Source organism: Ischnura elegans, chromosome 3, assembly GCF_921293095.1.
Source record: "Ischnura elegans chromosome 3, ioIscEleg1.1, whole genome shotgun sequence".
Classification (NCBI taxonomy): Eukaryota; Metazoa; Arthropoda; class Insecta; order Odonata; family Coenagrionidae; genus Ischnura; species Ischnura elegans.
Window position 1 is genome coordinate 137701396 of NC_060248.1, and position 22539 is coordinate 137723934.

Below are 22539 nucleotides of genomic sequence, written 5' to 3' on the forward strand. Positions count from 1 at the left end.
AAAATGATTCTATCCTAGGGACATTTTGCGGGTATAGAATAGGCATATTTAATCGTTGGACAGGGTGAATAATTTCCGGAAGTACCATTATTACCGTTAAAGACTATTTTATAACGATGCTTGCCTACTCACCAAAGGAATAATTTGAGATTTAAGGAAGTAAAATACCATATGAAAGATGAGAACGAAAGAGATTTTGCAAATAATTTCCGAATAAACTTCCACGAAAACAGTGCAATGGATATAATCCGAGGGATTTGCGGATGTCTGATCACTTTCAGGTGCTGGCAAATCTGAAATATTATCCCTCGCCCAAAAATAAGATGAGTAGTATGACAGAAACCACAGGCTAATACTGCTAATACGCGGTAAATGTACTTTTCATGAGAGTTGCACGCACCATCGATAACAGCTGCATTAAAAGAAATCATCGAAAGAGGTATTAAGAATGAAAACGATTCACATTTTTCCAACTTATATAATGTACACACACATCAAATCTACATTTCCAGAATGATTACACAATTGCTATTGAAACGGAGATTATTTATACAATCAATGCAAGGTAATGTCATGAAAAATAAATTTTAAGTACTCACAATTTAACATTTCTATTAATTCTTTCTATTACTAATTTCTATTTCTAATCACTAATCGTTCTAAGAGATTCAATTTAGTAGGAGAGAATGATGAATAGTTGATGAAAGCCGTCGCACATCTTGCATTTTCTCAGTGTTACTTCATTCCTCCATTGTGAATGACATTGACCACTGGAACAGCAGAACCTGTAATTTAAAATATGTATAAATTTTGGAGCTTTAGTACACCAAAAAAAGGAATCGTACAGCTATTTCATCGCTTTTCAGGGTCCTTGGGGACTCTAAAAAGCGAAATCCCCGAAGTCTTGTGGCCATAACCAGTGGTGCAACGCGGTACCACACACGTCCACGGCATTTTCCTTTTTTCAGTAAATCCGCGATATATATCCACGAAATATTAATGTAGAACAATAAGGAAATAATGCAGAAGACTAACATTCGAAAATAAATGAAAACTAAATCTTAATTAATTATAAAAATGACTATTTCGACTCACCTGTAGTATGCGCTCAACAATACGGAAATTAACTTACCCGCTAATTCTTGCCCTCCAGAATACGTGGCGCCGCCCCGGCAAACGTGCGGCAGGTTGAGGAAACGACTTCAATAAAAGACCATGGGTTCCCAATGGAGTGGGATAGGAAGTGTCATGGGGCTGCTCTATGGTATGAATCTTCATGGTAGCTCGGGAACGACTCACGTGACTCACGAACGGGTCATCGTGACACCGGAGGGAGACGTAGGAAATCATTACGATGCTCAGTTGAGTAAACGAGCGTCGATGTTGTTGCGTCGTCGCGGCGTTCGAGATTATTTTTGTACTCGTAGTTGACTGGAGTAGAGAATTGAAAATATTTACCCGTTAAAAGAGTGGGTACCTATGAGGCCTGGCTTCCAATGGCAAACTCCATAAGGCTGGCTGGGGGCACGATTTCGCCATTAGGAAAACGGAAATCAACTCGCTCGTAACACTTTTTGGGGATTCAACGTCATTGAGGAGACTTTATATTAAGTTGTTGAAATATTTGTTCGATATAGGAGAATTAACAAATGAAAAAAAAAAATAACTGGCAATTTTCCGGAAAAAAACACGCCTCTTTCGACTCCATCATCTTTACTTGATTGACATTAAATAGTTCTTTACGCAGGTTGAAGCTGATAAAGATAGCTTCATAAGCTTTCTTCATCATTAATTATCAATTTTTGTTAATTGGATAAATATATTTACACCAATGGAAATGTTTCCTCGGAAAAAAATGGAATTTTGATTGCCAAAAAAAAATCGCTAGGCCTCATCGTTGCTAGCAGAATGTTTCTTTATTTTTACTGTTTACATATTTAGGAGAGACTTAAATTTTTACGATAGCACTAACATATTTAGTGATCATTATCGCATTTTCTTTGGCCAACATCACCTCGGACAAGACTAAATACAATTACGTCGTGGGAAACCTAGACCATCGTTTTTCCAGTGAAATTAGCGATCTTATAGTGAATCCACCGGCCGGAAATCGTTATCAAACACTGAAAAATCTATTGATACAGCGTGTCTCTCTCTCTCCGCCCACATAGCAGAGATATGTCTCGGATATGTCTATGAGATGTCTCGAATATCACATGTTATGTCTCAGAGACATTCTTGAGAGCTACAGAGACGTATCTGAGACTTCTCTGAGATGTCACTATGTCCAAAAAAAATGGTCTATGTGACATCTCATGAGAAATCTCAGATAAGTCTCTGAGATGTATCATGAGACATTCGAGATGTAGCCGAGACATCTCAGGTAAGCCTCTGAGGCATGTCATGAGACATTTGAGATGCAGCAGAGACATCTTAGGATTTCCTGAAAGGTCTTATTCATGTCCTGATTTAAATAATTTTACCTTTCAAAATTGTATATTAAAACCTTAGAATATGCATATGGAAAGTATATTACAGAGCTTCTGGCATTGCGCCTTATATTTTAATTGGATCATGATGACTAAGTTGCCCAAAATAATGCTGCCAAAATCAAAAAAATTGATGAATAGTTAAATGCTAACGTTTTCAATTAGCCTTTACCGCTGCATGGGCGTGCTTAGCTTAAGAATTTTTCTATGAGAAAATTTCTTGTCAGAAATTGGGCATTTTTCTCATAAGAAAATTTCTTATAGCTATCAATTACAAAATGTTATTACATAAGAAGAAATTTTCAGGTATTACATTTAAGCACGAGAAGCGTCAGTCGAGCAATACGTTCAAAGGCAGTCAAGGCTCAAGTCATTTTGATAGTGAGACAATAAGACATGCATTTCCATTTATCAGCGGTATAGAGCCTGTGAATAGTCTATTCGACAAAAGCAAATCAGAATAATTCCCGAATCGCAATAATACTACTTCCGAAGTTTTAATCGTGGCTGTGGTTAATTGCCGTAGTTTAAGAAATAAGATTCCCGAATTCCACCATTTAATTCATAGTATGAAGTGTAACGTCATTTTTGGAACAGAAAGTTGGATAACAGATGATGATTCAGACAATGAGATCTTCCCAAAATCGTTCACTGTTTATCGGACAGATAGAATTAATCGAGTTGGGGGCGAAGTTTTTATAGCTGTAAAGAATTCAATCGTCAGCCAAGCGATAACCGTAACTGAGACCAGCGTTAAATCTGTGTGGTGTTTAATTAAATGTCCAAAATTCAAAACTATTTTATTATGTTCGTATTACAGACCACCTAACTCAGATATAACGTCAATGTTGGATTTTCAAAATCAAATAAACAGCATAGCATCCAAGTATCCTGAAAGAAACTTGATTGTGGGTGGAGATTTCAACGTACCTTTTATAGATTGGGAGACTTATAGCTTCATTCCTGGTGGGAGGGATAAAGTGACAGGGTTCCCACTCAACCGTGAAAACCTTAAAACCGTGAATTAGCCGTGAATTTCATCTACCGTGAAAAAACCTGGAAAAAGCCGTGAATTTCGTCCAATAACCTTTAAAATCTCTCAATCTTGATAATAACACCTTCCCAGAAATTTTCAACTTCGTTCGTAGTTAGCACACTTCTATTCATTGTGGCGAGCATCGTCGCATGGGTCAGAAAAGCGTGGGAACGAATGTTGCCTGAAGAAAAAAAAACATCTTTCCCCACCGCAGGCCTTTTCTCTCCCCCCCTCCTGAAATATGACACCACTTCTCATCAGCTTGTTTACTTTCCTCGACTGGCTTGGTTTCCCCCCCCCCTCGGTCACTGCTTAGTCCCCCTTCCACCCAATTAGGCTTCCCAATGGCTGCAGCGACCACTTTCGAAACTAAATCTAGATGGCCTTTGTGTCGAAAAATTTGAACGTTTATTCAACACCCTCAATCCTCTGATTGGAAGACCGCTAACCTTGACAACCTGCTATGCGCTGTGGACACTACCACACTACGCTCCCTGCGTTTGAACCGGGCGACAGCGAGCTTTGGGCGCGACGTTACTAATTCTCGCGCGTTGCGGCCTTTAAGCCCCTGAAAACGAGAGAAGATTTCCGCTTATGGCGCACAGCATTACACAAGTTTTGCATGCGTCGACCTGGGACTTGCCAGTTTTACGTCGCAACCGGAAAGTTTGTGTGGAGTTATTTACTGTCGGTGGTGATCCAGTTCCTCCGTTTTGTGCTATCTAAGGTTATGCTGTTTGTTTGTGTCTTTAAAGCCTCAATGCCGTCGCGATATAAACTGCTGCAAAGTCGTTCTATTTTTCCCAGAGCAACGGTAAGAAGGGAACATGATTTGCTTCTGATTAGAGAGATCAATTCAGTTTTGGTTTCAGAGTATTGCGATAGCAGAGGAAAGAAGTCCTTTAACTGCCGCTTTCAAAAGAAAGTTAAACGGTGGAACCTCGATCTATCGTTCCCGCATTGATCGTTCGCTGTTTCTGGTCCCAAATAAAGTTCCCTGTAGACAATGTAATTTTTTCCCGCATCTATCGTTCCCCGAAATATCGTTTCTCGCATTGATCGTTTGAAGATCGCGGTTCCGACGCATAATTTTCCCGCATCCATCGTTTGACGAAAATGAGACGAAATAAATACAATGTGTCATTTATGGCTAATGACGCCAAGCACCTAGTTGGAATCTTCCTCAAGAGATAGAACTACCATTGGGAGAAGATCAGTGCCGTGGGAAAATAACATTAGCGCATTTCCCAAGATCCCTTATCCCCCTCCATTCTGCATTCGCCTCCCCCTTCTGACGCTTTCCTCTTCTTCAAAATAAAAAAGGTCCCAGCTCGCGCAGGGATCGTATTACGAAGACCTTAGCTTCAAGAAAAATATCAAGTTACACGAGAACAATAGAAACGTGTTTCGCGCTCCCCCCTTTTCTCACCCACTGACCTTTTTCAGCCTAACTCCTTCTAAGTTCCCAGTTCCTGGAGGTGAACTGCTGCATGAGTCACCTATTAGCCCAAAAAATATCTAACAATGATATTCAGCAATTGCTATTATGCTTTTATTAGATTGAAATGTTACTAATTTGCACTTAATTAAAAAAACGAGACCAAACACGACGTATTTTAAGCAAGGGAATAGATGGAAAAATACGATGGTGATTTTTGGCGAAACGCGATATCCTCGTAGCTGAGCTTCTCGGCAGTTAATTCGGCATTTTTTTCCAAAAACGTGATGTCAGGTTGTTATCAGCTATCAATTTACGAGCTATACTATAGGTCTCACTTGTCAGAGTTACTGACGAAGGAATATCTTCTCAGGATTTTTGTTTCTCCCTACTAACAATCCGAATTCATCTGCTCATCTGGCCCTACGCTAGTTAGAAGAAACTATTGAGAACTTTAAGAGATGTACTGAAAATAATTGAACACGAAGAAAAGAATCCGGGCTAGATGCGCGTGAATATTGCAGAGCGCCTTGGGTTGTCCGCTGGCAATGACGGTAAGGGTGGGGGTAGAGTGAGCTACCTGGAGAAAACAAGTAGAGATATGAAGGCGAAGATCCTGGTGGGCGTGCCGCTGACGATTAACGCAACATTGTTCACGCTTTACACACTACCTCAATTGTATTAAAAATATATTCATTAGACAGGAACAATTCAAGTAATAGACTATTTTTGGCCTTCGTGATCCATCTCACAACAAGTCACTGCGCAGGCGAATGCGGCTGTATTAGGCACAACATCCACATTGCTCTCGTGAATACGTGTACTAGAAATGGTGTTTGATGGATAAGAATTTTTACATCAGACTGAAATCCATAATAGCAGTGTAAATGCCGAGTGGAGAGCAAACATTTTTTTAGTGAGGTGGCGTTTTCCTTCAGAATTTTGAAAGAGATATGGGTCGAATCAACAATATGACCTATGTGTCTTGATAAAGTACTACTATTCCTGTTATTATCTAAAATATTGTTTGAAACCTTTAATGAATATCTTAATTACTCGCTAAAATCCTGCGTTTCCTGGGACATAGGCAATGTAGCAAAAATATAAAGCATTGATCGTTTTTCTGCATTCATTTTATAATCGTATCTTTAAAAGGGAAAAAAAAAATTTTCCCTAGTGGAGTTCCAAAAAAGGAGGGTAGTCTTAGAATCGTGTTCGTCTTAGATTCGTGCTAATACAGTGTATGAAATTGTTTTTCGATTTATTATGTTCTATAAACAATTTTCATAAAATATTTCCCGTAAATAAGAAAGAATTAATATATTATATTCTATAAAAAATTTGAATAAAATATTTTCCGTTAAATAAGAAAGATTGGGGTGGGGGAAATTCGATTCAGTAATAACAACGTGCGCAAAAAACAATCTCTCGGCGAGGAATTAAAAAAGGACCTCGGGTGTCCGGGCCGGAGGGAGGTCTGAAGGGTATTCGGCGTCCAGGCAGGAGCGCGGTTGGGCTGGTCCTTTAGCCGGCCCTGAATTTTGCAAACGATAGATCACGTCATAACAGATATCACTTTTCATTGCGGCGTTAACATTCACGGCGTTTTTCGCGTACGTTAATTTTCTGTTGATATACGGCCAGTGATTTTCTTATTGTTTGCTTATTACCGGACCGTGAATTTAGCGAAATTGAGACCGTGAAAACCTGAAAAAAACCATGAAAACCTGAAAAATAACGGTGAAAACCTGGAAAAAGCCGTGAATTTCATTATTCAGGTGGAGTGGGAACCTTGAGTGATCTGCGAGGCTTTATTACACACTTTTACATCTAATTCATTGTTTCAAATAGCATCCGCACCAAACAGAGGAGAAAATATTCTTGATTTATTAGCGGCAAATATACCACATCAGGTAATAAACGTTGGCACTGTCGAAAGAATAAGTGACCATAGGGTAGTAACTGCAAAGTTTTCTCTAAATACCACTGTAAACTTTAGAACAGAGCGTAAAGTTTTCATTTTTAAAAGAGCTGATTTTGATGGGTTTAAGAGTCATCTGAAAAATGCTTTCCCCGAGTTTCAAGAATCAATATTAAAGTTAAATGTAGAGAATACTTGGAAAGCTTTTCTTTTGCTCGTAACTTCGGGAATAAATAGCTACATCCCTAGTAAAATAGTAAAAGAAGGCAGCGAACCCAGATGATACGATGCGGAAGTGAGAAAATCATTGAGGCGACAGAGAGCGTGTCATGCTAAAATGAAAAAAGTCAGTACGGATTTATCCACTAATGAACGCGAGCTAATAATAAAAAAATATAGGATGACTAAAGCCGCCACGAAGGAAGCGTTCAGGAATGCGTTCTCGAATTTTAAAAGAAAAACACTAGTAGAGCAGTTACAGGATAACCCAAAAGCATTTTGTCATATATTAGGGAAGTTCAAGGTAAACGATCTACCGTATGTTCGCTGAGAAACGACAATGGAGATGTGTTGACAAGCAGTTACGATAGAGCCAATTTATTAAATTCCTACTTTAAGAACGTGTTCACGGAGCCTTCCGAAAACTCACCCGAGACCGATGACAATCCCTGTATACATAAGATGCCAGCTATTGACATTAGTACGCTCGGAATAGAAAATATATTGAAATCACTTAGTCCAAATAAATCACCTGGTCCAGACGAAATCCCTTCTCGCGTATATAAAGACCTAGCCTCAGAAATTGCCCATTACTGGCAGTTAATATTCAGTAAAACCATCAAGCAACACGAAGTACCTAATGACTGGAAAATCGCTAATGTAACGCCAATATTTAAAAGTGGAGACAAGGAACAGCCATCTAATTACAGGTCGATATCTTTAACGTCCATCTCTTGCAAAGTCCTTGAACACATCGTAGTCAGCTCGGTAATGAAACACCTAGACGCGCAAAACTTATTAATGGGAACTCAACATGGATTCAGGAAAAGCAGATCGTGCGAAACTCAGTTAGCGCTTTTCGCCCACAGTATTTTAGTCTCCGGGGAAGACAACATTCCAGTAGACGCGATTTTTCTTGATTTCAAAAAGGCATTTGATAAAGGACCCCACGGAAAGTTAATAATAAAACTGAAATCTTATGGTCTAGACGAAGATGTCATTTCCTGGATTAGAAAATTTTTGAGCGACCGCGTCCAAAGAGTAGTATTAGACGGTGCAGTCTCCAATGAGGTTAGAGTCACTTCTGGCATTCCTCAGGGTAGTGTCATTCGCCCAATCCTATTCCTTCTTTATATAAACGACATTGGCGAAGTAGTGCAGAGTAAGTTACGATTATTTGCAGACGACGCTGTAGTTTACAGAGAAATCCGTTCCAGCAAAGATATAGATGAACTAACGAATGACCTTGCTGCTATCCAAGCTTGGTGCGATGCTTGGCAGTTAGAATTAAATTTGGAAAAATGCGTCGTAATGAATTTCTGGAAGAAGAATAACTCCCTACAGCGTAACTATATCATTTGGGGCACGCAGTTAAAGGCAGTTGAATCCGTGAAATATCTAGGGGTTAGACTCAATAATGATCTATCGTGGAATAAACATATTCGAGAAATAACCGGTCAAGCCAATCGTAAAATGGGTTTTGTTAAAAGAATATTAGGAAAGTGCGACGACAAAGTGAGAGATATTAGCTACTTTTTCCTCGTTAGGCCACATTTGGAATACGCTGCCAGTGTTTGGGACCCTCATGAAAAAGGCTTAATAACAGAGTTAGAACGCGTGCAAAGAAGAGTTGCCAGGTATGTGAAAGGTCGTTTCGATAGTCTTGTTAGTGTAACTGACCTCTTAGATAAACTCGGATGGGAATCTCTGTCGGACCGTAGATTGAAAAATAGACTAAACCTTTTAGATAAATTCAAGAGCAGTGTCTTTTCTGACGAAGTTAACCATATCTTGTGGACGCCAACGTACTACAGAAGATCAGATCATATAAATAAAATAAGAGAGATAGATTGCAGAGCAGACTGATTCCGAATGTCATTTTATCCACGATCAATAAGAGATTATAACGGCAGCATTAGAACTCGTAAATAGATTGCATGACCTGTAGTGTAGCCTACTAACCTATGTAAAACTTAATGCATGTTTCTGATTTTCTATTCTATATTCTATTTCTAACAGCATATAGTAGTATAGTTTGTTATTATACGGGAAGTTTTTTGGACGGTGTGGTGTGCATGTGGGAGTCCAAATGCATGCTGCATGCTGGTGATTGATCACTCCCTGCCAAACACCCTAGAGGTGGCTCGCAGGGTATTATGTAGATGTAGATTTAGATAGGGCAATAGGGGTCGATCTTCCCAAGACAGCGTGCGCGCCCTGTCGGGCTCTTCATCCTACCACAACCTCCTGGCCGAGTTTCCTGGTATCACCCGGCCACCAGGGACCCCTCGGGAGATCCATCATCATACTAAGCACCACATACACCTACAACCTGGACCGCTGATCTACCACCGTGCCCGCCGTTAAGCCCCGGATCGACTTCGAGATGCACAGGCAGAATTTGAGCTACTAGTACGCGAAGGCACTGTTCGTCGCTCGCACAGCTCTTACGCCTCACCACTTCACATGGTTCGCAAGAAGGATAGTAGCTGGCGACCTTGTGGTGACTACAGGGCCCTCAATGCCAGTGCGATACCGGACCGACACCCTGTCCGCCATCTGAAGGATTTCCCCCACGCTCTCCAGGGATGCACCATCTTCAGCGTTATTGACTGTGCCAAGGCCTTCACTCAAATTCCCATGGCTCCCAAAGACATAGAAAAGACAGCCATAATTACACCCTTCGGCCTTTTTGAATTCCTATTCATGCCATTTGGACTTCGTAATGCCGCCCAAACATGGCAGCGCTTCATCGATGAAGCTCTCGAAGGCCTAAATTTTTGCTTTCCTCACATAGATGACATATTAGTATTTTCCCGTTCACAGGAAGAGCATCATCAACACCTACGGATCTTATTCCAGCACCTTTCTGACTACGGTGTCATCGTCAACTCAGCCAAGTGTATTCTAGGATCTTCCAAGGTCACATTTCTGGGCTTTCACGTGAGCGCTGATGGATGCACGCTGTTACCTGACAAGGTAGCTGCTATCAACGACTTCCCTCAACCGAAGACCATTAAGGATCTTCGGAGATTCCTCGGTATGCTGAATTTCTATCGCCAGCACATACCACACGCTGCATCTACACAATCCCTCTCAATGATACAAGTGTGTTATTTAGCCTGCCAAAGTATTATTTAGCGTAGCAAATCGCTACAACTGAATCGGAAGGGAAAAGATTTCAGGTAGCCAATTGAAGTGTTAGTTTCCTTATGATCATGTCTTAGAGCGCACTATCAAGAAGCATAATCAACGTTGCTCTACAGCGAAAACAACTTTTTATGTACTTCGCTACGGGATCACAAAACGCACGATTTATTAAAGTGGTTTTCCGCTACCAATTCGTACCGTTCTAATCTCTCTTATTACTTAGTACGTCACACCCCACCGAAACTCAAAGCAATACAAAAGTATATTGAAACGCACATGTGAACGAAGCATTCCGTCGTCTGTGCCTTACAAAACAAATCATATGGTCAGAATTGGTCGGAAATATCGTTGGAATCGAAATATACTATCGATAGTCGCACCAATACGCATCATTTCTGCATCAGAAAATTCGCCGAAATCATTCACCGTGTATAGCGTTACCGGCAAATGAATTTCATTCGAATGATCATTCGAAAGATTTTTCGAAAGATCATTCACCGTATAAAGCGGCCTTTAGCGAAGTGAATGGTGTATCGTGCGATGACGTCAGAAGGCGTTTCAGGTCACGTGATTTCAACCGATATTCGAGCACTTTTAATTAGCATTTACTCACGTTCGTGGAGCACGATGAGAGTTCTGGCTTATATATTTGAACTCATGAGAAAATTGTCTATTCAGTGAGACCTACTAACATGGTGAACAAATTTCATGCATGTTCCCCATTTTATCATGTGTTAAAAACTAATATATTCATGGACCTGGATTAATATGGGATTAAGCAAATTAAATCAAAACAATGATAGAAGACAACATTATCAAAAATGAATGAATCTGAAGTTGACAATGATGAAATATTGAAGAACAAAGCGTACAAGTCATAGCTTTGCCAAAAGAAACACGTCTACAATTCGGGATCCTTCAATAGATTCACTCGTTGGCATAACTTCGATGAAATTGATGGATTCACTTTCGGCCACATTTTTTTTCTTCAAATTATCCAAGCTCTTACCTTTACCATTAGACACAAATTTGCCTTCAAATCGGCATAATGAAGCCATCACTTCAGCCCAAAGGTATATTTACTAATTTAAGGCTAAGGAAAGTGGATAATAAAACGAGTAATATTGTCACAATGTAGCCATGCAACGTAACTCAACGAGGTAGCGTAAACAAGCAAAGGTGCTCAACCGGTGTGAAACTATGATATGATAATAATAATATCGTTTATTTTTGTAGCCACTGGGGACCATGAGAAAACAAAAGTACATCTTTCTACACTTCCGTCTTGGTAGATAAACAGAAGTAAAAAAGCAAACAAATATAATTAAGGACAAATGCAATCAGTGCAGATCGCCCAGAGCATGAAAAAACAATACAATATTTTCTACAAAAAAATAAATAATCGCACTTAGACACAACATACCAAATACAAGAATCCGAGGTGACTATACATTATGACAACCATGACATGAGCAAACATTTTTTTAAAGATACCATAACACTAGGACAACACTGCGATTTAGCACAATTCTAAATTTAGCTGACCATTCACTCACATATGTATCAATAAAAATTATAATAAGAATTAGGCTAAACATGAATATAAACAAAAGATATTCAACTTGAGGTTAAGGAGGCATTCTTCAGAAACCCATATGTGCTATGTTTAAACCTATTGATATTTGTACTGCTTCTTATTTGGGCTGGGAGAGATTTCCATATTCGTGAGGCGGATACTATGAATGATTTGTTCATATGAGGCGTGTGATGTTTTGGTATATGGAGGTCAATGGTATGATTACGGGTAGGTATATTATGAACTTCAGATTTTCTAACGAATTTCTCGTTCAAGTATGGCGGGTAACCGGTCGTTAAGACACTAAAGGCTAGAGTTATTATCAGAAGGGTGCAACGCTCTTTATACTTAAAGTAGCGCCGACTCCATGGGGCCTGAGGGGGCCCGAGCCCCTCCAAAAATTCATTACAGATGTGAGGAAAAAATGTGTCAGGTTTGTCGATTTTCCCCGGAGTGTCCAGATATCAAGATTAGAGTGATCAGGGTTCTAATGTTGATCATATGAGTCTTCTAAAATGCTTAAACCTTGCCGGGGACCTTGCCCCGGTAAATTTTATAAGTAGTGGGCCCCCCAATATTTTTTGTAAGTCGGCACCCCTGTATACTTAAGCCAGTTAAGGCGGTTGAAAGAGTTACTGATATGGTCCCATTTTTTTAAATCGTAAATAAATCGTACATCTGTATTCATGGCCACTTGGAGTCTATTATTGTTTTCGTCGTCTAGATTAGTGAATAAGGCTGCACAATAATCCAGGTGAGGGAAGACTAATGTTTTTACTAAAGAAATTCGTATGTCGGATACTTGAAAAGTTACTTACAAGCACACTTCAACGCATCGGATATTGATTTCCCCATTTTCAATTTATGATGGACTGATTACACTGTTCTGCAAAAAAGAGTTTTAAAAAATGCCCGGCTACAATTTAGGGTGTTTCTGGTTAATTTTGGGTCGCTGAATCCGAAAATGACCTCCGTTTTTTTCTCTCACCCTCCATTTTTACGAGCAACCCCTAAATTAGGGAAAAAATGTATCTAAAATTATCACTTTTCAAGGGACTTTCACTAATGTTATCTACTTCTGATTGAAGAGATAAGTTTAGATACGGTATTTTTTCCTAATTTAGGGGTTGCTCTTAAAAATGGAGGGTGAGAGAAAAAAGGAGGTCATTTTCGGATTCAGCGACCCAAAGTTAGCCAGAAACATCCTAAATTAGAGCCGGGCATTTTTGAGCTTTTTTTGCAGAACAGTGTTATTTCAAAAACAAATAACCATTCTTTCAACTTGTTCCTACGACCTATCCAGATAGCATGCTAAACTTGCTGCAAGCTTGTCATGACAAAGTTGCAAGTTTGCAGCAAGCTTGTCATGACAAGCCTGCAAACTTGCGGCAAGCTTGAATCAAACCTCCTAGTTACGCTTTTTCAAACTTGCAGCAAACTTGTCGCAACAAACCTGCGGCAAACTTGTCGCATCACACCTGCTGAAAATGTGTAGTGTCACACCTGCTACATACTAGGAGAACTAGTTCCACACCTACCATTTCTGTAGTGACACTTGCTGAGGAAAAACTGCCTTAAAATTTCTGCTAAATAAAATGCTCTCCTAAATAATGATCAATTTACAACAACAAAATTGAATATTTTCCACTCTATCAATTGCTAGTCATTTCACATGCTCAGAATTTGGCTGCTAAATTTATTTAATAAAATAGGCAACAAATAAATGCTGAAGAGTTTATTTTTCTCATTAATTATGTACATGTTGAGGCAGCGGTGGACATACCAAAGATAGATATCTAGTCATCGATAGTTAATCATTATTAATGAAGTGAGTGAAATACTTACAAACTGAATAGGAAACATCTAAGACAGAAACACTTTAAAAAATTTATGACCCCCTAGGCCACACATGGTAATAACTAAATTACAGAAATCTTCAAAAGGTAAAAACATATTGCTCGAATTTTATCAAAACATTCACAAGTATGCTGATTGGCTTTGAGGATTTAAAATTAAAACTTCATTCTTTTGAATTCTTATTTAGTTAAGGGAGTACAAGGTTGTGCATGGAACTTACATGGTTACTTACTTATAGATCGTTACTGATGAACTTATTAAGCAAAATTATTGTCTTCATCAGCCTGATCCTCGGTCTGTTTATCCTGCCAATCCCTGAAGAGAAAATAGTAATTACTCCATGTGAAATGATATATCATGTATCATTTGCTTAAATCAGGGAGGTAAATTGAGAAATTATTAACTAATATTCCAAAAAGAATAAGCAATCAGATTCAATAAATAAGATGTCCATATTGTACCCCCACATTCTCATAATGGCGGTAAATGATTCAACTTCCATGGAACATTATAGTGTATACCTATTGTAAGAGGGAATGGAAGATATGAAGAAAATGTCTGGAATGATCGAATTAATGTGGCAGGGAAATGAGAAGCGACTACTTACATTCTTATTTTCCTGACTTTAGCCTGGTTGAGCCAATTACTCAGACACCCTTTCAGCACCACATCGGATGCATCAGGGTGGACCCTTCTGCGTACACCTATGAAATTATAAAAAACATACTTAATGCAGTACGTTAAAAGTTCATTTCAACGATCAATTATTATAATAATCTTAGAATATCTTATTGGATGCACTCACGAAAAATAACAGGACACACTGAAGTGCTATAAAATGATTTCTTAACCGAATTCTTCTGAAGTTTGCCTGTAAGGGAATACATCTCTGCTACATAGTCATTCTAAGACGACGCAACATATTTTGTAGAAGTGTTCATTCGTTTCTTCTACCAATTGCTACCAAACATTGCATCTAGAGATAAAAAAGATCAGATCAATTAAGAGTTAACAGCTTATACAAGAATAACAAAAATCATGTTTATAGCCAGAAGAAAAATTCACCAAAAATTGTCATGGTTAGTATGCACATGTAGTATGTGTGCACAAGTGCATATGAAATAACAAAAATCCAATCATACCATAATTGTTTAATATTTCATTGGACAATAATCCATACGCACTTCAAAATTATGTTGTACTTGAGTATTTTTATAGCACTTTGAATTCCAAACACCGAGTGTCTGACGAGCTCCAGATTTACATCGATTTGGAAACTTTCTTACAAAAACTTAATTGTTCTTTCATTAAAAAAATCATACATTGTTTGAATCAGGATGGCAGCACACAAATTATCATTATTCACTTACCAACTTTGGCTCAAATGAGGGATCTTCACTTATCCTACGGCAGAGTTTGATGAAATCCTCATCTGCTGTCAATGGCAATTGGCTGAAATTCATCTCCTCCACAGCAGCATCCTGTCGCTTTGGGTCACATGCCAATAAAGCATCTACTTTCCTCTCCAAGTGAGAAAACCCAGGTGCCATTTCTCCCTTCCACATGAGGAGCTGGCCATTCTGTAGTTTTAATTTACTGCAGCCTGTAAATATAAAATTGTTATAAATACAATAATACCAATTGATTTGCTTATATTATACTACCTTAGCACACTTGGTACTTAATCATCATAAATCCTGCCTAGATGCTTATCAAACAGGTGCTAACCATAGACTTTAATACACCACTAATTTTTCTGTCAACAAACACGAGTAATTGTTTACTTTACATCACAAAAATTTTAAGGATTGCAATCTTATTGCACAGAAACAGCTTAGAAATGTGTTACTTATGCCCTTGAGTGCAACATGCCTGTTAAGAATATACTGGCAGAAATGTACGATATATACATGGGTATTTGTAAAAAAATGAACTAAAGCACAAATCAATGCGTAAATCATAATGATTAGAGAGAGTTCAACTGATGGCTATGTTTAGAACAGCTAATTAACTGCTATTATTCTTCGACATATTCCCAATAATTATTCATTTTCCAGAAAAATCCTTCATAAACGAGTTTACTGAGGTTGAGACTAATACTTTAACGTCATAAAGAACTGCTAACAAAGTGGATTCTACTGCGAGTACCCTGATATTTCTACTTAAACCGTCTGAATGGATTCTTTTCACTATGCCAGCGAAAGCAAAAAATCATGCTAAATTGTAATTGCACTGAGAATAAAATAATGAATAATCTTAAATAATTATTGGATAGTAATTGGCGGTCCATTAATCATACATAGTATCGAATAGAAAAAAAATGTTCCATTTACTCACATTTACATTTTCAGGACAGCAGAGATGAGTAGATGCTGACAGAGGCAACTTCTTAAATCTCTTCGTGCCGCTAAAAGCCACTGTTTCCGAGAATTCAGTATTCTTCCAATCCCCTTTTGCCAGTATTCACTATGAAACACGGATTATTTTCTTCTTCCATAGCATACTTCAACGTAAATTTGCTTGTAAAACAAGATTTTACAGCACAGCTAAATTCAAGCAACAAAGACCGTTAAGGTCACATGGTACACAAGATGGCCGCCGGGCGTTTTGGCGCTAGTAGATTTTAAATGGACCCTTTCGCATACATTTTTGTATGTACACTGTATTCACTTCTGTACATTTTATACCGTGTACACACTGTATAAAGTATTATATTGGCTCTAAAAATATATATACATAAATTGTGTAAAAAAAAAATTTTCGCCATATCACCTGAAAGGCACCCTCAAGGCATCTTTTGGAGGCAGTGTCTTAAGTGGGATATTAATCCAAGAAAATATATTTGTAAATCTAAGCAATTCTCATCTCTGCCTGAGGGTGATCTCATGACTGAGTTTTCTGACCAGAAAATATTTCCACCTTGATATGGCAAGGGAAAATCAATTTGGGTAGCTTGACATAGGCTGGACACAGTCTTGAAAAATTCAACATTGACATGGCAAGGGTAAATCCTTTTGGGTAGCTTGAAATAGGCTGGAAAGAGGCTTGAAAAATTCAACCTTGAGATGGCAAGGAAAAGTCAAGCTTCACGTAAGCTAACATGCTATGTGTGGGTAGTAGCAGGTTTGATATGGCAAGTTTGCTGCAGGTGTGATATGGCAAGTTTGGTGCAGGAGTGATATGGCAAGTTTGCTGCAGGTTTGATATGGCAAGTTTGCTGCAGGTGTGATATGGCAAGTTTGCTGCAGGTTTGATATGGCAAGTTTGCTGCAGGTGTGATATGGCAAGTTTGCTGCAGGTTTGATATGGCAAGTTTGGTGCAGGAGTGATATGGCAAGTTTGCTGCAGGTGTGATATGGCAAGTTTGCAGCAGGAATGATATGACAAATCTGCTATGGGTGCAATATGGCATGTATTCTGCAGGTGTGATGTACAAGTCTACGGCTTGTATGTGTTCACATAACTTGTAAGCTTTATTCAAGCTTGTACATAGCTTTCGAGCCAGAATAGGTTTGTCACAGCAAGTTTGCTGCAAACTTGCTGTGACAAACCGATGTATCCGATGAAGGGCAATATCTGCGGATATTTGGATCCGATGAAGGGCAATATCCGTGGATATTTGAATCCGAGGTATCCGATCGGACCATCCCTAGTTCGAAATAATGTTCATTTACTCATTTTTGATGCATTTATTTTGAATTAGTGTGCGTTTTAATTTTTCCTCCCATTGCATCAATATGAAAAGTTGACTGTATTTTTTCGTGGGACAACTTTAAAAAGATGTTTTGGCGATTATTTAAGCATAGGTTTATGTGCTTTTACTGGTATCCCTTATGCTAAATATTTTTGAAAGCGTATACATTGTTGTCCTTGTTGTTAAAAAGGAAATATTTAGGCAAAAATGCACAACACAACCGATGTTTAGAACCAGTTGTTTAGAAAATTTGAGCCTCATTTTTTGAATATGGTATCCAACTTTTACATCTCTAGATTTTTTTAAACTGATTTAATAGACCATCTTAGCCTTCCCAAACTATCATTAATTTTTGGAATAAGAAGAAAGGACAAATTGTAGTATAAATCATGGAAAGGTTTTTATAAAACAGTGGAAGAGGGGTAAAGAGCAAAAAGAAGCTGTCCCAAGTTTTTCTTTGTATGAAGTACACCCACTGCACAATAAACTCTGTTCCTCATGAGTGCCGTGTACGCATATGTTTATACCCTGATCCAGTTTAACGCTCTCCGACTATGTTCCCATGTCATGGTCCGAAAACCGCGGTGTTAGGAAGTAGCAATCATTTATCTTGCGCTGCATAATACTGTGTTGCTTGAATGGAAGACTATCAGATAACGTTTGGTACATTTTCATTAAAGGTAGAGGGGTAGGGTTTCATAAAGTCGCTAATAAGAGATGGATTATTGTAACTGCTTGAAGAACGGTTTTATTGTCAATGTAAAGTAGAAGCAAATACTTTAAGTGCACAAGAAATTGATGGAGTATCTTGTATTTCTTTGATTCGCTTTCTTAGCATGCTGTACGGACTTACACGCCTTCCCCTGTGCAACAAACAGCCCTGCTTCCCGCGAACTGTCTATTGCTCGGCTCGGCTCTGTTTGGCAACATGGCATTATAAGAATTTATTTGTATTCACAAATATCAATATTTTTATAGATTACGGATCATAGAAAAATTACTAATAAATTAAAAAAATGTTTCTGTCAGTTTTATTTCTTATTTCGGTCTAAACTGTTGGACTAGATAATGTTTAAACATTTTCGTTAATTAACGACAAAATATGCGTTCAAAAAATATGCTAAAGCCGTTTTCTTGATCTACATAAATGTTTGCAACTTGTTGTGGAAGATGAATGCTGCAGACGTAGTAGTTTTCCCTAGGTTGAGTTACAAAGTTGATGAAGTTGACAAAACGGCTAATTTTATGGTGCGCGGAGTCATTTATTGCGCGCGCATGTCTGATTTTTGATTTTTTCATAAAACAAAAAATAAGTTGAAATTAAGAAAAATATTTTCATTAAAATGACGTATTATTCATCATTTTAGCATGCGCACAAGCTCAGATATAAATTTTCGAAGTACAGCGGCACATCATTTTGAAGCCGACAGTAATTTTTGGCATCCTCAACCCTTGATGAGGTAAATTTGCCCTCAGAGAGGTCGATTTCCTCCCTGGAGCCCACCCTCAGACTTTGTTATAGGGACGTTTCGTAATTGAAGAGCTTCGAAAAGGGAGGTTTTTATTCATGCATGAGGAGGCTCGGGATTGAAACATTGAGTTTGTAATAAGAAGGTTTTAGTAAAATTTTGGTAAATGTAGGTTCGTTTTACTGAGGTTACGATGCATTATTTTTAAAATGGAATAATGACATGTCTACGGCGTGACACTTGTGAAAGTGACGTCTCAGGGATGAACTAAGCTCCGTAACGTGTCTTTTTAGGTCTGCTTTCAATAGCACTTGTTTTTCATGACATTAATTATGGGTGGTATTTGGGGATTGAATGTACGAGGGCGGTTATTTTCAACCCCCGATGGGTCATGAGCAGAGGACGAAGTGATTGATTAAAAATTATTTCATTGCTAAATATTGAGCGCACTTGTGGTGTTTGAAAGAGAGAGAGTGACAAACGGGCGTACGCCGCGTGACGTAGTGGAGATTGCCCCGACGTTTCGTGACCGACAGTCTGGTCACTTCTTCAAGGGAATGATGCTGGGATATGGTTTTTTGCTGCCTACGTCACGCGGCTGCATGCGCTGTGTGGATATCTCCTCTTCATTCATCTCCTTGCATTGCAATGAAATATCATTTTAATTATTTTCAAATCACTAGACTCGAAAGAGTGGAGTTTTGAAGTCTTCATTTCATAAAACATAGAGTTCGAGAATAATAAAGTTCTTTGTGGGTACCCTAACCCACCCTTTGCCAAATTGTTAGCTGTCAGCGGACTTGCAAATAATTGGATTAGTTAGATGGGGCTCTCTTCAGCCTGGTCTCCAATGAGCTAACAATGTTACTCTTTGTGGTTCTTGTCAGATATATCTGTCCTCTCCTGTTCTTTCTGTTTCATCAAAGGCCCAACTATCGATCTTCTTGTCCTCCAACATTTATCTTGTCAGACTGTTGACTCCCCGTGAGGCCCATCATTCTCTTCTGTCTTCTTGTAAAGGCCTCAGCCAGAATAATTTTGTGGGAGGAAAGGTGGTTTGAAAACCTGTAGTCCATGAAACCTGCCTGGCTTAAGGTTCTCATAAGACTTACTACTACTTACTCCTACATCTTACTCATTACTCACACATTCCGCTTATTTGGTGTGCATTATTTGGTACAACTATTTGGATTTTCAGACCAATTAGTTTCCCTCAGCTGTTGTCATGTAGAATAAGTGAGGGTGGGGGCATTCTTAAGGTGCCACAAGAGAAGAGAGGCAGGAGAGGTAGTTGCCTCTGTAAGAAGCACCTGCCGTAATCCTTGCTTCACTTCCTCTTTCCTCTCTAATTCTCTCCGCCCTCTTGTTCCCAACCACTCCACGCAACCAAACCCCTTACAACCTGTGTAAGGTAAGCCTGTGAATGGGACCTGCCCGTGCATTCGACCTAAGAGCACAAATGCTGACGAGAGAAGTCTGATAGAGTAAGCTGGGCAGTCGGCGTGTGTGCACGACTCAAGTACGAATAAAATGCGATCGTTCCTCGACATGAGTTCTTCTGCGCGATTGTCGCGGGCGACGACAACGAGAGGGTCATGGCAACCTGCACCTCTAAATTTAAGAAACTGTCTTTTGTTTCGAAGTTCCTCTTTCTCTGATTAATGCTACAAGTACATGCTCGCAATGTGTTATTAGTGTCCCTGTATGTTTGCTAACCTTTTTCTATTCCTTTTTTCTTGCAGGCGGATGTTGACGACAGTGAAACGGAGGGTGTATGGTCAGACATCGACCTTGGATTAAATAGTAGCTAATGAATGATATTTGATTTTGGAGGAATGAAAGTTTCTCTGCGAAAATGCTACTATGTGCGTAGGTTGAATTATTTATCTTATCGTATTATTTTAAGTAGCCATGAAGACTGCATTTTGAAAAAAATCTTACTTGTAAAATTAGATGTTTTGGCACTTCTAAAAGCAAGTGACTGGAGCTACAATGCTTAATATTTCATTGATATTGATTTTTGAATGAATATGGTTGCATTTTAATGACTTGAGTTTTTGGAATTTTTACTAATCAAGGGTACTATATTTTTCAAGATTCCGTGTTCAATTGTTTATTAATTTTGTGCAATCAAAAGTTCTGTATTCATAAATAGCATGAAATGTGTTTTAATTTTATACTTGCCTAAATAGAACATGAATTTATTTTTATAAAAAGTGAGGTATTTTCATTGATAAATCACTTTTGAATTAATATGGGTTTTGAAATAGTATGTTATGTGGTAGAAAATAAGTATGTTTTTCAACAAATGAATTGTCACCAGCATCCAAGATTGATCGAACCATGTATTTGAAAAGATAGCACTTAAGTAATTCCCCAGTTTTGTCATTATTAAACTTGGAGAGTATGAGTCTAAATGTTATTGTACCCACGAAAATTATGAGCCATGTATTTTTGAATGTATCCTGGCTTTGGAACCATGACTACAGAACTCCATTCAGTATTAATAATAAAAATATCTGTGGAATATATTAAGTGCAATCATTTCAGATTTCAAATGTATCATAGATTAAAGTGATGCAGTTACAGAGGGACTTCATCACAGATCAAGCAGGGGTATAGTGGTGACCATCACCGATTCCTCTAAAAGTTATGTATGTGAAAGCAGTTAAAAGTTATGTATATTTATCTTATCATGAATTATGATCTCTTTATGTCAGCTCAGAACTGAACCGATATGAAGTTATTATTCCTTTGAATATTGCCGAGCAGGCCTCAGAGTAAAAAAAATTAAGATCACATATGCTTGTAACTACAGAACCTTGGTTTATAAAGCACTGGCTGACCCAGCGAATGCATGCCGGCTAGTTGTACTGATTTGAATAATTTTTGAATTATCATTATAAATTAAGGAAAACAAATTAATGAAACTACAAAAATAAGCATTTTAATGGCTTGCTAGAAACGCATTTTCTTTATTCAATGTACATAGGGTAGGCCGGGTCACGCATACACGGATTTATTTCAATGAATTTTCTAATTTTTATGTTGTAACTTATGACATTTTAGACATCTTGGTTTTATGAAGCAGTTAATGAAATTTTATGCATTCCATTTTGGCCTGTTTGCATTTTTAACAGCAAAAAAAAAAGTTTTTGGGTCGAAGTCTTGCCCGGATCTTGGGGCAAGTTAACGCAACGCTAGACCGATGCTTGATTGAAGCTCAATATCTCGTGACAATAGCCCCTACAAGCAGCATTAACATGTCACGACTTGTGGCACGCTGGATATAACTTGGTTTAGCAAAGTGCACTGCATAAACCTACCCCAGTGGCCAATGCATAAACGTGCCCTGGTCTACCCTACACATTCGGCTTCATTCACTTGAGTGAAGTACCTTCTGAAATACAGCATTTTTTTGCTGTCAGGCAGAAGAGCAAATAAAGCGAATGGTTTACCAAAAGGTGAACATGCAACGTATAGTTAACCATGAGAAAAACATGGTGTTTCTGGATTCAGAGCACAAACACTCACCTTGTGATTTGATAATCATTATCGCGAATGAAACAGGAATTGAGAATTGAATTCATATTAATTCCAAGGGTATGTCGATTGGGATCATGGGAATCCTCGGAATGAGAACTTCCTCATCTTCGAATTTTCCATTGAGTATAGTCTCGTAAATCACAT

The 22539-nt window shown here is 38.4% G+C and overlaps 1 protein-coding gene across 1 annotated transcript in view; it reads left to right on the forward strand.

The window, feature by feature from the left end:
* Positions 1-21622, forward strand: part of LOC124156635 (anaphase-promoting complex subunit 7) — a 252895-nt gene extending 231273 nt beyond the window's left edge. Inside the window, exon 10 of the mRNA XM_046531296.1 lies at positions 20592-21622. Coding sequence (XP_046387252.1) covers positions 20592-20649 — 58 coding nt within the window. The 3' untranslated portion in view covers positions 20650-21622. The remainder of the gene's footprint in view (positions 1-20591) is intronic.
* Positions 21623-22539: the final 917 nt, after the last annotated feature.